The following is a 15523-nucleotide window of genomic DNA, read 5'->3' as shown; positions in this document are numbered from 1 at the left end:
GGGGGCTGGAGAGATGGCTCAGAGGTTAAGAGCACTGGCTGTTCTTCCAGAGGACCTGAGTTCAATTCCCAGCAACCACAGGGTGGCTCACAACCATTTGTAATGGGATTTGATGCCCTCTTCTGGCCTGCAGGTGTTCATACAGAGCACTCACATAAAATATAAGTAAATAAATGAATTTAAAAAAAGAAATGACACAAATGGGTAATGAATCACATACCTTTACACCCAGTTTTTACCCTTAGCTAAGTAAGACCTTTGGATATCTCTGCATTGGCATAACGCGCTGTGGCATGACCTTTTATAGGTGTGCTTTAAGTGGTGCTAAGTACATATTTAACACGGTGTAGCTTCACCACTAGCTCAGCTATTCCATTCATTGTAGATTTTAATCTCTCCATCTATACAAGATTAAAGAGGTTCAGAGATGCTGTGATTTGCTTTTCTTGTAACTTAATTTGGGGGGGGCATGGTGAAGTTGTTATAAAAGTCAAACAGGAAGTGTGGGAGATATGGCATTGCAGTTGTGAGCATTGGGTTCTCTTCTAGAGGATTCAAATTCAGTTCTCATAACCCATGTCAGGCAGTTCACAACTGTGTTACTCCAGTTCCAGGGGATCCAACACTTCTAGCTTCTGTAGGAAGCTGCACTCCTGTGCACATAACTGCATGCAGATGTATATGCACCTACACATACTTAAAAAACTCAAATAGGGTGCTGGAGAGATGACTCAGTGGTTAAGAGCACTGACTGCTCTTCCAGAGGTCCTGAGTTCAATTCCCAGACCACATGGTGACTCACAACCATTCATAATGAGATCTGGTGCCCTCTTCTGACCTTATAGGCATACATGCAGGCAGAACAGTGTTTATGTAATAAATATAATCTTTTTAAAAAAGTCAAACAGGAATGGGTATAATAAATAGTTTAGTGGTGAACACTTGAGACTTGATATTACACAGGGCTTTGCGTTCAGGCTCCAGTACACATAACAGTTTGTGTGTGTGTGTGTACATTTGTGTATATACCAAGTGAGAAATGTAATCTAAACTTCTCTTGTTTCCTAGCAGTAATCTTTGCTAATAGTTTGTTCCTCCTTCTACACACTTGTTAACCCATCTACAAGTATATAGAACAAGTATATTCTCATTCTCTAGGAGCTAGCTTATACAGTATGGCATTGCTTTTGCAATTCAGACACTGAGAATTGCACAGAGGTAAGAGTCGGGCTCCCATGAGAACTAGGTTACATCAACCTCCTATTAGGGCCAAGCAGGCCCTTAGTTGTCTATATACTATCCTATAGTTGCTAAGTCCACTTCATAGATTGCTTTGTAAACTTTTATGCTAGAAATGCTATAAATGAGTTTTTTGGTTGCAAAGCTGTAGAAACCAGCTCAGGTTCTATTGGCTATTCCCCTCTCCCTTCCCAAAAGACTTTACTAGAAAGATTCCAGGTAATAAACAAATATTTAAACACTAGATTTCTAGAAAGACAAGAGGAACAAAAGGTATTGGGTAGGGAGTGTGTTCTCAATGTCAGTGCTTATTCATAATTTCTGTATTATCTGTTTGAGTCAAAACTTGGAAAAGGATAGGAATATAGTGGTAGAGCACTTGCCTAGTGTGCACAAGGCTCTGGGTTCTCTCTCTATCACCACTAAAATAAAGCAGTCAATCAGACAGCAAAAATAAAACTCAAACAATTCCTGGGAGAATATGGGCAGTTTAGAGTTCATGTGCCTCACAGATAAGAATCCTGGGTTTGTGTGCCTTCTCAGAATCTTCTATAGTTGGGGAGGCATAGATTCAGAAAGGATGGGAGTTGAGGTGGCAAATTCAAGTGTTAGCCTTGCAGTATCAATGGTTTTAACCCTAGATTCTTGGTCCTTGCTAAAGGAGGAGATGATCGCCGAGTTCTGCTGTGGCACATGGAACAAGCTATCCATTCCAGGGTCAGTCCCATACAGCTGAAGGGAGAGCACCATTCCAACATTTTCTGCCTGGCTTTCAACAGTGGCAACACCAAAGTCTTCTCTGGAGGTAAGAAGAGAGACTCTGCCTTGGGAAATTAGTTGAAAGAATGGTCAGATAACATATTTTTCTTCCTAAATCTTACTGAGCTGTGGAATTACTGCCTTTCCATAGTTGGTTTGAACATGTGAATTAAGGTTCCATCCTCCTCCTCCCTGCCCTCCATCCCTCCTTCCCTCCCTTCCTTGGTCCTTTCTTCGGCAGAACAGTCTTCATACAGAATACAGGAAGAAATAACCTTAAGTATATGATTCACTGATTCGTGCTTTATGTTCTGTTTCATCTCTTCTGGGATTTTACTTTTTGTTGCTTCTGTATTTATTTTTAATTATTGCACATGTAGGTATGTGTACTCCTTTCATTTTTCACATAGCTTCCGGGAATCGAACTTGTGTTACCAGGCTTGTGCTGCATGCAAGCTTTTCTTTTTCTTTTTTCTTTTTGGAAAAATGGTTTTTCTGCATAGCCCTGATTGTCCTAGAACTCACTCTGTAGACAAGGCTGGCCTCAAACTCACAAAGATCTCTTGAGTGCTGGCATTAAAGGCATGTGCCACCACTGCCCGACCTTCTTTTACCTCTTGACCCATCTTTCCAGCTATAAATTTTCATCTAAAAAAAGATCTGACCATGATTTTGTTTTGTGGGACAAGGTCTGAGAAAGCCGAGGCTGAGCGTGACATTGTACTCTCAGACCGTGCCTGTCTCCCGGGTGATGGGATCATAGGCATTTCCTGCCTTCCTTGCTTTCCATCTCTGTGCTGCTGCTGTTGGTTGATGACAAAAGGTCTCAAATAGCTCAGGTTGACCTTGAACTCCTACTTCATGGGACTGTAGGTCAGTAACATTAGGCTTAATTTAAAAAAAAAACAACTTTTTTTTTATTGCATTTACTTATTTGAGGAGCATGCCACAGCAAGTGTGTGGAGGTCAGAGGACACTTTGCTAAAGTTGTTCTCTTCTTCCACCATATGGGAATCAAAAACTGGCTCAGCAGGCTTAATTTATATTTATTTTTTAATTAATATGTATTATTTTATTATTATATAATATTATATTTTATTTATATATAACTATATATATATTTTTAAAAAATACATACTCTTTGTGTGTGTTTCTGCATGGGTGTATGTGCATGTGTAGAGGCCAAAGGAGAACGTAGGCTCCTTCAAAGCGGAAGCTGTGAGTGTTTGGGGGATGCTTAGCTTGTAATGCAAGTTGCTGGGATTTGAGCTTCAGTTCTCATGACTGTATAACAAGCACTCTTAACCACCAAGCTATCATTTTATCCCTCACTATTTCATTTTTACAGATACTTATGGTTGCGACTCAGTTTGATGTCCTGACCTATAAATGATTCTTGTTTGAAAGGTAGTTGTTAGGGTACAGTTGGAGTGACTGATAGACAACTTGGTGATGGCTGTCTGACTACAGAATTTCTAGCCCTGACCTCTTTGTTAACTGCAGATTTTCCTGTTGGATATCTTCCATGTTTCACAAGCATTTTAAATGCACTCAGCTGGTAGACCACTTGCCTAAGATATACAAGATTGTAAGTCACCCTCAGCATGGCCAAAATAAGGGGTGGAGGGACAACAACTTTAAAAATCACAGTAAAAGAAACCGCTGAACACGTACTTTCAACTTGTCAGAAATGCCATTTTGTATAAGGTTCATTTGTTGCATTGATTGATTTTGTTTTGTGGTAAGGTCTCCTTAAGCAGCCCAAGTTGGCTTTAAGCATATGAGAATCTCTGCCTTAGCTTCCTGAGTACCAGAAATCTAGGCATATGCCACCATTCCTGGTTGCATGGTTCATCTTAATAGTGGCCTTGAATTCACTGTGTAGACAGGGTGGCCTTGAACTCCTGTCCTTCAAATCCCGCCTTCTCAATTCTGGGACTACAGTTGAGCACTATGCTTAACTCACCTTCCCAGTGATCTTGAATTTATCCTCCAGCCTGCCTTTTTGGGTTTCTTTTTGTTTTTGTTTTCATGTTTTGTTTTGTTTTTAGTCCATCAGATCTCTCATTCTTCAAGTCATTGCTTACACAAGTTTTCATTCATTTCTGTGTTTAGAATGACTTCTTAATTTATTGTGTGTGCACAGTGTGTGAGGGCACATTGTGTGTACAGAGGTAAAAGGGCAACTTTGTGAAGTTGCTCTTGTCCTTGTACCTTTATGTGAGTCCAGGGATCAACCACACAGGTCACCATACTTGTGTGGCAGATCTGTTGCCCCAGCCACCTCTCCCTGGCCATAAATTTTCATTAAAAAATATTTGATGCATGCCTTTCATCCAAGTACTCAGGATGCAGAGGCAGGTAGGTCTTTGAATTTGAGAACAGCCTGGTTTACAGAGCAAGTTCCAGGACAGCCCAGGCTAAACAGAAAAACCCTGTCTTCAAAACAAACCAAAACTGGCTGTGTTTTCCTTTGACTCTCTAATACTCACAGGATAAGGTCTGACCCAGCTGACCTGTCCAGCCTCATTCCCCTTGCCAACTATACTATTTGGTGTCTTAGGTCACACATTGGGCTGCTTTATTTGACCCTGTTTCTCCCCACCTTTTAAAATTTCCTGAGGCAGGGTCTCACTAGCCCTGGTTTACCACTCACTGAGTAGCCCAGACTGGCCTTGGACGTAAGGAAGTCTTCCTGCCTCTGCTTCCTCAGTAATGGGTTTGTAAGTCTGAGCCACACATCCAGTTTATCCTTAAACTAGAAGGAGTTTAGAGTTGCCTGAATGTCTTTGATTTCTGATTCTCCCGTATGCTTTCTCTCTGAACATGAAGGGGATAATTGTCCCTAAAACTAAAAGTCCCATCTCCCCATAGCTCACCCTCCTCCTCCTTCTAGTTTATGTAACTGGACACAGTTCTTTCCTTTTTTTTTTCTTTTCTTTCTTTGATTTTTTTTTTTTTTTTTTGAGGCAGGGGAGTGTTTTTTGAGACAAGGTTTCACTATGTAGCTCTGGCTGTCTTAGAACACACTTTGTAGATAAAGAGATCTGTCTGCCTCTGCCTCCTGAATGCTGGGATTAAAAAGGTGCACACCACCACCACCGGGCCAGACTCTCTATTTTATTTTGTCTGGGGGAGGGGTTTGAAGTAGGGTTTCTCTATAGCTTTGGAGCCTGTCCTGGAACTAGTGCTTGTACTTGTTGACCAGGCTGGCCTTGAACTCCCAGGGATCTGCGTGAGCCTCCTGAGTGCTGGGATTAAAGGTGTGCACCACTGCCTGGCAAGACTTTGAATTCGTAAAGGACTGGACAGAATCTTAGTCTCTTGTCCCTAGTGACCCACTATTTTGGGCACTTGGAGGTTATTAGTGTGAGTTTACTTATGTCATTAGTATGTACCCACTGGAGAATTTATAGCTAGCACTTTGAAAGTTGAGATGACTTAGACCACATCCTTACTGCTATTTTTGCTGTCTATTTTAGATGGCTTTGGGCTGTGCATCTGAGAGTGGGATATATCTTTCGTCCTATACAAGTTTGCTTTAATTGTTTTTGGCTTTATAAACTATTTGAAGACATATCATGAGTAGTGTTTTAGATTTTTAGAATAAGAATATAGAGAGAGTTGTGGAAGAAAGCTCTACCATCACTTAGGATCACAGTCACCAGATTTTAATGCTATGAAGGATTAGGTAGAAACAACAAACATTTATTGGAGGTCTATCAAGTTCAGCCTGATTCTGAGTGCGTTTATAGTCTCATATCCTTGTAATAGCCCAGTAAAGTAGGTGGTTATATTATCCCTGTGTTCTCGTGGACCGCAGAAGCCTAGAGTTGTTAAGAGATTGTATTCTAAGTTTTAGCAGCTGATGGTTGCTTTGCCCCAGGGTGGGTGGTTTAGTGTGGATGAGTGAAATGATTGTCCACTCTTCCTGAATGGCTAATGGTTTATTTTGGTCTGATCCCCTGAATAATGTATTCTAAAAAAGTTACCAGGTTTTACTTGCTTTTTTAAACAAACAAAACAAAAACTCGGTAAAGACCCTTCTGCCCTTGATGGTTTTTTAGAGAAAATATGTGACTTGTGAGGCAGTTTCTCACTTATCCTAGGCGCCCTGAGCCTCCTCATTCTCTCCCCACCCCCCATGTGTTGGGATTACAAGCAGGTATACTATACCTGACCTCCTAAATGCTCTTGATATTTTTTCTAACTTAACATTCCTATTTTGTATTATTTTGTATTTTGAGTGTGTTGATACTTTGTGTGTTTGTGCGTGCATGCGTGCGTGAGAGAGAGAGAGAGTAAGCACGTGCATGTGTGCACATACATGCACCAGCTCAATACACATGCCATGGCACATATGTAGGACGACTTTCAGGAGTTAGTTTTTCTCCTTCAGCCATGGGTTCTAGGGAATCAAACTTAGGAAATAAGTTTTCAAGACAAGAGCTTCCACCTGCTGATGCCATTCATAATTTTTTTTCTGGAAACTTTAAAATCCCACATTGTCATGTGGAAGGGACCACGTTGCAGGAATTATGAAATATCTGTCTTTTTCCTTTGTAGGAAATGATGAGCAAGTTATCCTCCATGATGTTGAAAGGTAAATAGATTATTGGTGTGATAATGACTGACCATTTTTTAGATGAACAGAGGCAAATATCTCCTTAGACGTGGATTTTAGTTTTTGAAGAAAATATGGAACCAATATTAGTTTTCTGAAAAAAGAAAATGATTTCTATAATAGTTTGAGGAAATTTCATATTTAAAAAAAGAAAAAGATTTGCAGAGTTGGCATATAAGTACAAGAGATAAGAGGGAAAGATTTTTCTCCTTTATTATATTTATTTATTTGATATTTATTACTTATACACAATAAAAATCAATAGTTGATAGTAGTTAGTATTTATTGAGTTCTTACTATCATGTTCCAGGCCCTGTTAAGGGATTTTTCTGCATTGAGTCATTTAACCATCACATTCATTTGTAAGGGATACTGCTGTGATATCCATGACAAGAGTGTGCAGAGACCCAGAGTTAGGCACTGGGTTCTGACTAGCTCAGAGCTGTGCTGTTTATTACCATGCAAGTCTGCTGAGAGCTCTCTACCTCTGCTGTTACCAGGTCTGGCTGCCTTTAAACCTCCCGTCTGTGTTGGGAAATCTTGTACCACTTTCACCTCTCCATACAAGTAGATGAGTTTGTAACAAATAGAAACATGAGCTATGCTTAGTATGGAAATTATGAAATTTATAAAGGTAATAATACCTTTAAATGTATACATAGATATTTTATGGACATACTTTATACATTTTTTTTTCATTTGAGCTTTGAACTAATTAGCTAATTCAATATCTTGTTGGTTTACTCTGGGAATGAGAGAAACTGAATCCTAGTTAGGTACCTTAGGGCTGGGAGTCTGCACCTTGTCTGTGTGTGTGTGTTTGTGTCAATTGCTTCTCTGTTCTGTTTCTCAGCAGTGAGACCCTGGATGTGTTTGCTCATGAAGATGCAGTGTATGGCTTGTCGGTGAGCCCAGTGAATGACAACATTTTTGCCAGCTCTTCAGATGATGGCCGGGTTCTCATTTGGGACATCCGGGAGTCTCCCCATGGAGGTAGGCCACTGTGTTGTTGGGTTATGCTCAACAGTGTGATAGCAAGCTAAGGAAAAGAAATCTGGGACTCTGATAGGTAGCCCAGGTATGTGACACTGGAGGGCCCATCTTGCCCCAGGTAGTCAGAATTAGACTACATTTACCAAACATTCTACAGCTGCCTGTGACTGTACAGACCCTGCCTCTTGGCACTCAGTGGTCCCAGAATATGTGATGCTTCATTGTGGGGGTAGCTGCCAAAGACTCCTCTTGTGTGGTGCTGGTCCACACTTTGTGGATTGTTTGCAGAGAAGAGGGACACTGTGTACTTCTTGTTTCAAGACCACACAGACCCTCACCTTAATTCCATGTGGGTAAGTGTTGGCAAGTGCACTCTGTCTCTAGGACAGCGAACTCCTCCACTTTACAGTTGCTGACTGAAGGACTTGTTTTATAGACTCTGAGGTTCTTCAGGAAATGTATCTTCTTAGCTTATATCCTGCAGAGGGATTTCTCTTACTGTTTCTTCTAATTCTACCACCCTGCCCACTTTTGTCCTTAGTTTGATTCAGTAATGAACCCACAGTCTCTGTCTCACCTTCTTTGGCAGGCAGGACCAAGGTCTGTAATTGCTCATATATCAGACCTTTACAGGTTCAGGATGACAAAGAAGCCTGTCCTTGGTCAGCAGAGCTGGTCACAACAGACAGTATCTGTTACTGCATTTCTGTGTGCTTGTATGTACACTAATCCCTTTTCTGCATGCTCTATTCCTGAGGTGGCTGAGTGCTTCCTCTGCCCAAGGCCCTGAACATGACTTATTTGGAAACCATAGATAATGTTTGTCTTTGTCTGATTGTAATAGATCTTAGAGGAGTATGTTATTCCATGTAGCAAGGTGATTCTTTCCTCACCAGGAACTGTAATTTATGCAAGGAGTCCAGAGTTCCAGGTCAAGTTGATTAGGAATTGACTGGATTCAAAGGCAGCTCAAGTGTTAAACTTTAAAACAAAAACATATTGTGGGTATATAAATCAGGCTGGCTTTGACCTCACAATTCTTCTCCCTCAGTTACAGAAAAGGGGCACTAAGCTTTTTTTCCCCCTTGAGGCAGGGTTTTTCCTGTCTAACAGCTGCCTGTCCTAGAACTAGCTTTGTAGACCAGGAACTCACAGACATCCCCCTGCCTCTGCCTCCCAGGTGCTGGAATTAAAGGTATGTGCCACCATCGCCCGGCTCAGGCTTTTTTTGGATACCGGGAGTCAAACACAGTTCTGTCTATTTAGGGAGTATCGTGAACCAGAAGGGGAACTGCACTGTTACTTTGCTTTGTCTCAATCTTTCACTGTTTCACTTTGTCTTCATTAAATCTATTTGTTTATAAAACTTTCAATTTTATAAATATTAAAGGTATAATAACTTTGCCAGGAGTTGTGAAATTTTCTAGCAGAATTCATCTTTCCTTTTGTAAACAGCACACTTTTTCCTTTGAAACACTAGGGTCTGAGTATTACAGTTTAAAGTATAAACAGCTCACTTTTCCCCTTGAAACACTAGGGTCTGCGTATTACAGTTCAAAGTTTGGCTATGTGCATTTAATTGGTATTGGAGGCTTAGGGAGATGTGGAGGTGCTTGTGAGGTGTTCACTACTCAGGAGTGGCACCATCTTTCATTGACTCCTGCTCAACTGCCTGCCCTCATAGAGTGGTGTCTCGTTTCTGTCTTCACAGAGCCCTTCTGCCTGGCTAATTATCCATCAGCCTTTCACAGTGTCATGTTTAACCCCGTGGAGCCCAGGTTATTGGCCACAGCCAATTCAAAGGAAGGCGTGGGACTATGGGACATTAGAAAACCTCAGAGGTAAGCCCCAGTTAAGGAAGTACTTCAGCCTTTGCCTTCCTCATTTCTCAGGGAGTGGAATCAGCCAGCAAGTGTTGCAAGAACTTGTGGTAGCAGCTAAGCTCAATTGAGGATCGTTTTTATTTTTTTCTTTCTATTTTCTTCTATCTTGATTTTCAAGACAGGTTTTTTTTCCACGTTACCCTAGTTGTCCTGAAACTCTCTACGTAGATCAGGTTGGCCTCAAACTTACAGAGATCCATTTGCCTCTGCCTGGGGTTAAAGGTGTGGGCATCTCTCTTAACCTGTCCTGCTTTTGTAAAGTCAATAGCAGATGAGAGATCCACTCTCCTTCTTGTGGAGTCAGAAGTTGTAGTCTGAACCCTAGACAGAGTAGTTATGGAGCAATTGTATGAAGGGGTAAACACCTTCCTTCAGTGCTTCTGGACTTGCACAGGAGCTCTTCTGGGTGTGGGTGGAGTTTCTACGTTCATTGACACAGAGCTAGGTAGGTTTTTTCTTTTAACTTTTTTTTTTTAAGATTTAAGATTCATTTATTATGTATGCAGTGTTCTGCCTGCACACCAGAAGAGAACATCAGATCTCATTATAGATGGATGTGAGCCACTCTGTGGTTCCTGGGAATTGGACTCATGACCTTTGGAAAACCAGCTTCTTTTTAAGATGGCTCTTAACCCCTGAGCCATCGCTCCAGCCCCTAAACTAGAGTTTCTTAACTTCAGGCCACAGGGTGTCCCTCAGTACACTTTAGTAGAACTGTAAACTCCTAAAATTATATGGAAATTCTATGTTATCTATTCATGTGATGTAGTTTTTGAGAAGGAAATTGATTCACCTTTTTCATTCCCTTAACGGGACTAGAGACAACAACAAAAAGTTAATGTCTGATACCATGGGGTTTTGGGGAGCTAGCTTGTTTCTTCTGTTTTTTATATTAAAAAAAGTACACTGGCCCAGTCCTAACTTGATCATCTAAAGTGCTCATTGGGAATGTCAGGAATTATTAAAAGTGGTAGGGATATAAGATGTAGGATGTTCTTTCATGTTCCTTAAGTCCTTGATGGAGGCAGGGCCTTTTGGCACTTGTAGGTATTACATATTATAGGTCAATAGTTGTTCATGTTTGTTGTACATACAGTCAGATCAATTAGGTTCTTTAGACACATAGAAATTGTATTCTGCTTAGAAGGTAATCTTCAACCATTTCAAGGATCTGTAGAACATGGCAATTAAATAACCTAGGGTTTTGCTGTCATGAGACACAATTGCTCCTGACAGCACTAATCTACTCCCAAGAGAATGTTGAGCACCAAAGACACTCCACTCAGAGTTTGTTTTCTTGGTACAATTGGCCTTTGGGCAAGGAACTGCCCATACCTCAACCACTGACAAAGTACATAGTATCCAGAGATGGATAAGCAGGACACAAGGAAAAAGAACTGTCAAATTTTGCCAAGACAAGGTAAGACAGTTCTGAAAAGTTTACTGCCTCTAAAAATGCTCTGTCAGTTATGCTAGGCCTTCCTTAGCCAAAGTTGGTTGCTTCAGCATTGCTAATGAGACTTTAAATAATTGCTCAGGTAGCTAATTGTCTCTGTCATATATTGCTCTCTTTGGAAGCACTTGATTGTACTTTCTGCCTGCTCAAGTAATATCATCTCCCTTCTCAGGCCTTCGATGGGGTTGAAGATTAGATAGTTGTAGTTACTGTCCTCTTATGATCTAGCCAAGCCATTTCCTATACAAGACTAGACTCCTTAGGATAGAATGTTTATTAAAACATTTAGCATACATTCCTTGCTTAATATTGTTTATGCTGGTTGTAATTCTAATCTTATACTTGATATTTGTTCCTAGTGTATATAGTTTTGTATTGGTTTCAAACTCTCTTACTTAAACAAAAGGGGGAGGTGCTGTGGGAGCACATTCTGTCTCTTCAGCCAATAGCCTTTAAGATACCAGCCCACTTGGGTGTGATCTCTTATACTATTTATGCCTATGTGAAGTATGTGTCCGGCCTCTTTTCCAGCTGGGGGATTTGGTTGCTGTTCCCTGTTCCAACAGATGATTGTGGTCTGTGAGTCTACCCCTAAATAAATAACCCTCTATTCTTTTCAATTCTGAGCTATTGTGGGATTTTTTTTAAGCATCCATCTTCACCTGCATTGTTTATAAAAGGCAGTTAATGTCTCCGGAGATCCTATGTGTAGGTAATTGCTCACTCCGTGAAGCAATGTTGCAGAGTGCCATAAAGAATAAGCAAGGTTCTCCTTATTTAATGGACCCTCAGTGAAGCAGGCAGTTAAGTACAGAAGATTATCTTCCTTGATTTCCAGTACCAACTGCTTCTCTTCACAGGGCAGTTCAGGGAGTTGGAACTACTGTAGTGGAGGAGTGTCCCTGATGTTGAGCAGGTTCCCTGAGGCTCCACATGGCTGAGGAGATTGCTTTTGCACTCTCCATCACACAGTCCCTCACTCCTGCTTTTCTAGTGCACAATAGCGGCAGACCCTTCATGTGCCTTTGTGCTATGTGCCTAAGGAGGGCACTGTCCAAAAAGAAGACAGGCTCTTTAGGTTCTTAGGTTTAGTTAGTTCTATCATCGCATGGTGTTTCTAAACAATGGTTCTAGCTCATCCGTGCTACAAAAGGCAGAATATGAATTGCCTATGCCTGCCTGTTCCCAGCCTGCTTTCTGCTCCACTTAGAGTTGCGATGACTAGCTATTGCAGAAGTTGGTTTTCTTTACCATGTAGGTCCAGAGGATCAAACTCAGGTTGACAGGCCTGGTGGCATGCCTTTAACCACTGAACCACCTGGAGGTAGGGTGTGGTATTTTAAGTTTCCCTCTTTCTCTTTCCTTCCCTCCTTCCTTTCTTTGTTTTTGGTTTGTTTTTTGAGACTGCATTTCATATAGCCCCTCCCTGTATGCTCCTGATTCTCTTTGCCTCTACTTCTGAAGCACTAGGATTGGTGTGCACCATCAGTTTCTGTTCTCTTTTTCCCACTTTCCTTTCCTTTCCTTTCCTTTCCTTTCCTTTCCTTTCCTTTCCTTTCCTTTCCTTTCCCTTCCCTTCCCTTCCCTTCCCTTCCCTTCCCTTCCCTTCCCTTCCTTTCTTCCTTCCATTCTTTGAGACAGGGTTTCCCTGTATAACAGTCCTAGCTGTACTGGAACTAGGCTGGCCTCGAACTCACAGGGATTCACCTGCTTCTGCCTCCTAAGTGCTGGGATTAAAGGTGTGCACCATGGACTCCCTTTTCTTTCATTGGGAGCTTGCTTACTGTAAAGCCAGGATGCCACTGAACTTAAGAAAAGATGCTACTACTACTACTACTATTATTACTCCTCCTCCTTTTCCTATTGCTGTTATTGCGGGGAGTGTACGTATACCATGGCATGTGCATGGGGGGGCGGGCAGGGACAACTGTCAGGAGTCAGTCTGTCTTTCTGCCTTGGGATCTGAGGATTGAACAGGATATCAAGCTTGCATTGTAAGAGTTTTTACCCAGTGGCCATCTTGCCTCCTTGAGCTTTGAACTTTGATCTTTTTGTCTTTACCTCAGAGTGATTACAAATGTGTGTCACCATGCCTAAGGAAGGTGTTTTTGATTTAAAAAAAAAATCAAATTTCTACCATTACCACCAAAGGCTACAGTGACTTAGAAACTACTAACTGTAATAGTGGCTGTGTGTTTCTCCAGACCTATGTCAGCAAGCTGATGCTAGTCTTCTGGAGGAAAATGATATTTATTGTTTCTATTTCTTTAGTTATGGCTGGAATTTTGTGTTTTCTCTTATAACCTATAGTTTTTTTTAAAGCCCATATTAAAGAAAATCATCTAATAAGGCCAGCGGCAGTCTAGCCTGATCCTGTTTTTGGCATCAGTGGAGCACAGTCCCATGGGAACAAGGTCTTTGCCTTGCTATTTCAACCCTTCTAATGTTGTACAAGGCTTTGCTGGTGCCAGGTAAAGGGGCATGGCGTACTCTGAGAGGCCTTCTTAATTTCACATACCCTGGAATTAGGGATTCAATTACAGCTCTTCTCTGTTTGAATTCCCTTAGTACAAGTTGGTGTAAAGGAGAGGGAGGGAGGCTGTCAGTCTTTTTCTTGTAGGATTAATTATGCTGAGTTGCAGTAGATAATTTGTTTCTTGAATACAACTCCCTAGAAACCCCAGCCCAGATCTTCAGATAGTTTGGAGTCCCTCAGGAGGACAAGCTTTAAGCAGGATAGAGCTATTTCAGAGATATTTATAGAAAGAAGTTTTAGGAGTCTTGTAAACTCCTTATAATTGCTAATAAAATTATATGTAGTAGTCTTAGAGAGTAAATGAAATATTTTTTTTCTCTAGCACAAAAAGATTTTACTTGGTGTTGTGGCACACACCTTTAATCTCAACACTTGGGAGTCAGAGGCAGGTGGATCTCTGAGTTGGAGCCCAGGCCAGCCAGGGCTATATAATGAGACCCTAGTTTTGTTTGTGGTTTTTTGTTGTTGTTGTTGTTGTTGTTGTTTTAAAGAAAGAAAAAGAAAGCTTTTATTGAGATCTCAGCCCAGAAAGGACAAGTTGTTTACCCTTAGGAGTCTAGGTTTGGTCTGCTGTGGTTCTGTACTAGGTCTTTATCATAAATTATTTCCTGTGGGTGAATTCAGTATCTACTCTAGCTGGCTATTGAACTCCTAGAGGTAGTCTCCGTAAGAGCTGTGAGGATTCCCTCCTGAATATCTGTCCTTCTTAGCCCAGCGTATGGATATTAAGTTGTTGAGTTTTTCTTTTGTTTTGTTTTTTTGCCATCTCCTAAACCAGACTGCTCTACTTTAACCTAAAGCCTGTAAGTGTATGGGCACAGTCATTCTGTTCCACCACTGACCTGAAATAAACCCATGAGAGGGCTGGTTGGCAGGATAAAATGTTAGTGGTAGACAGGACTTGAGTTAGCATCTGGTCCAACCTAAGAGAACCTAAGGGGGGCCGGGCGGTGATGGCTCATGCCTTTAATTCCACCACTCGGGAGGCAGAGGCAGGTGAATCTTTGTGAGTTCGAGGCTAGCCTGGTCTACAGAGCTAGTTCTAGGACAGGCTCCAAAGCTACAGAAAAAAATCCTGTCTCGAAAAACAAAAACAGAAAACAAAAAATTGAGGGGGGGGGTGAAGAGAACCTAAGGGAAGAGGCTGCAGAGCTCAAGTGCTGCCAATGCTTTCTGGAGCCTTTAGACTGAGTGTAGATCTAGGCCAGTGCTTCTCAACCTGTGGGTCCAAGACCTCCAAAAGACTGCTAGAAAACACAGATAATTACATTACTATTCATAACAGTGGCAAAATTACAGTTATGAAGTAGCAATGAAAATAATTTTATGGTTGGGATCACCACAGACAGTATACCTTAGGAGCCATGTGACCCTGAGCTGACCTCCGTCACCTTTCATTACCAGGGATAGTGACAGTTATGTGAGTTATTGGCCTCTCTCTCTCCCTCTCCCCTTCCCCCACCCCCACCGCAGGATTTCTGTGTAGCCCTGGCTGCCCTGGAACTACTTTGTAGACCAGGCTGGCCTCAAACTCACAGAGATCCACCTGCCTCTGTCTCTGAGTGCTGGGGTCAAAGGCAGGCACAACCTTCCAGCTGTGTAATCTTCTTATAAAATATTATAAGATAGGTTCTTTTAGTTTTCTGGGGGTTTTTTTTGTTTGTTTTTTGGGTTTTTTTTTTTTTTTGGTTTTTGGTTTTGATTTGGTTATTTGTTTGGTTTCTTGAGACAGCATTTCTTTGTGCAGTCCTGGCTGTCCTCAAATTCGCTCTGAATACCAGTCTGGCCTCAAATTTATAGAGATTCACTCTGCCTCCTGAGTGCTGGGATTAAAGTGTGTGCTGCCACCACCTGGCTTGTTTTCTATGGTTATTGTTTTCAGACAGGGTTGTACAGTCCAGGCAGGCCTCAAATTTGCTACCTCTCTGAGGATGACCTTGAACTCCTAGGTCTGCCTTTGTCTCTTTACAGGCTTGTGCCACCACTTGTGACTATAGTCTAAGTTTGGTTTTATGTTTGTTTTTAGTATTATC

General features: G+C 41.4%; 1 protein-coding gene across 2 annotated transcripts in view; it reads left to right on the top strand.

Annotated features, from left to right (window-relative positions):
- Dcaf5 (DDB1 and CUL4 associated factor 5) overlaps positions 1-15523 on the top strand; it is a 116314-nt gene that overhangs the window by 35940 nt on the left and 64851 nt on the right. For both annotated transcript variants that reach the window (XM_005343270.2, XM_026779797.1), the window contains exons 2-5: positions 1901-2044; positions 6565-6601; positions 7476-7615; positions 9327-9456. In XM_005343270.2, the coding sequence (XP_005343327.1) occupies positions 1901-2044; positions 6565-6601; positions 7476-7615; positions 9327-9456 (451 nt within the window). The remainder of the gene's footprint in view (positions 1-1900; positions 2045-6564; positions 6602-7475; positions 7616-9326; positions 9457-15523) is intronic.

Source organism: Microtus ochrogaster, chromosome 1, assembly GCF_000317375.1.
Source record: "Microtus ochrogaster isolate Prairie Vole_2 chromosome 1, MicOch1.0, whole genome shotgun sequence".
Taxonomy (NCBI): domain Eukaryota; kingdom Metazoa; phylum Chordata; class Mammalia; order Rodentia; family Cricetidae; genus Microtus; species Microtus ochrogaster.
The sequence above is the reverse complement of the archived record's forward strand: the minus strand, read 5'-3'. Positions and strand labels throughout refer to the sequence as shown.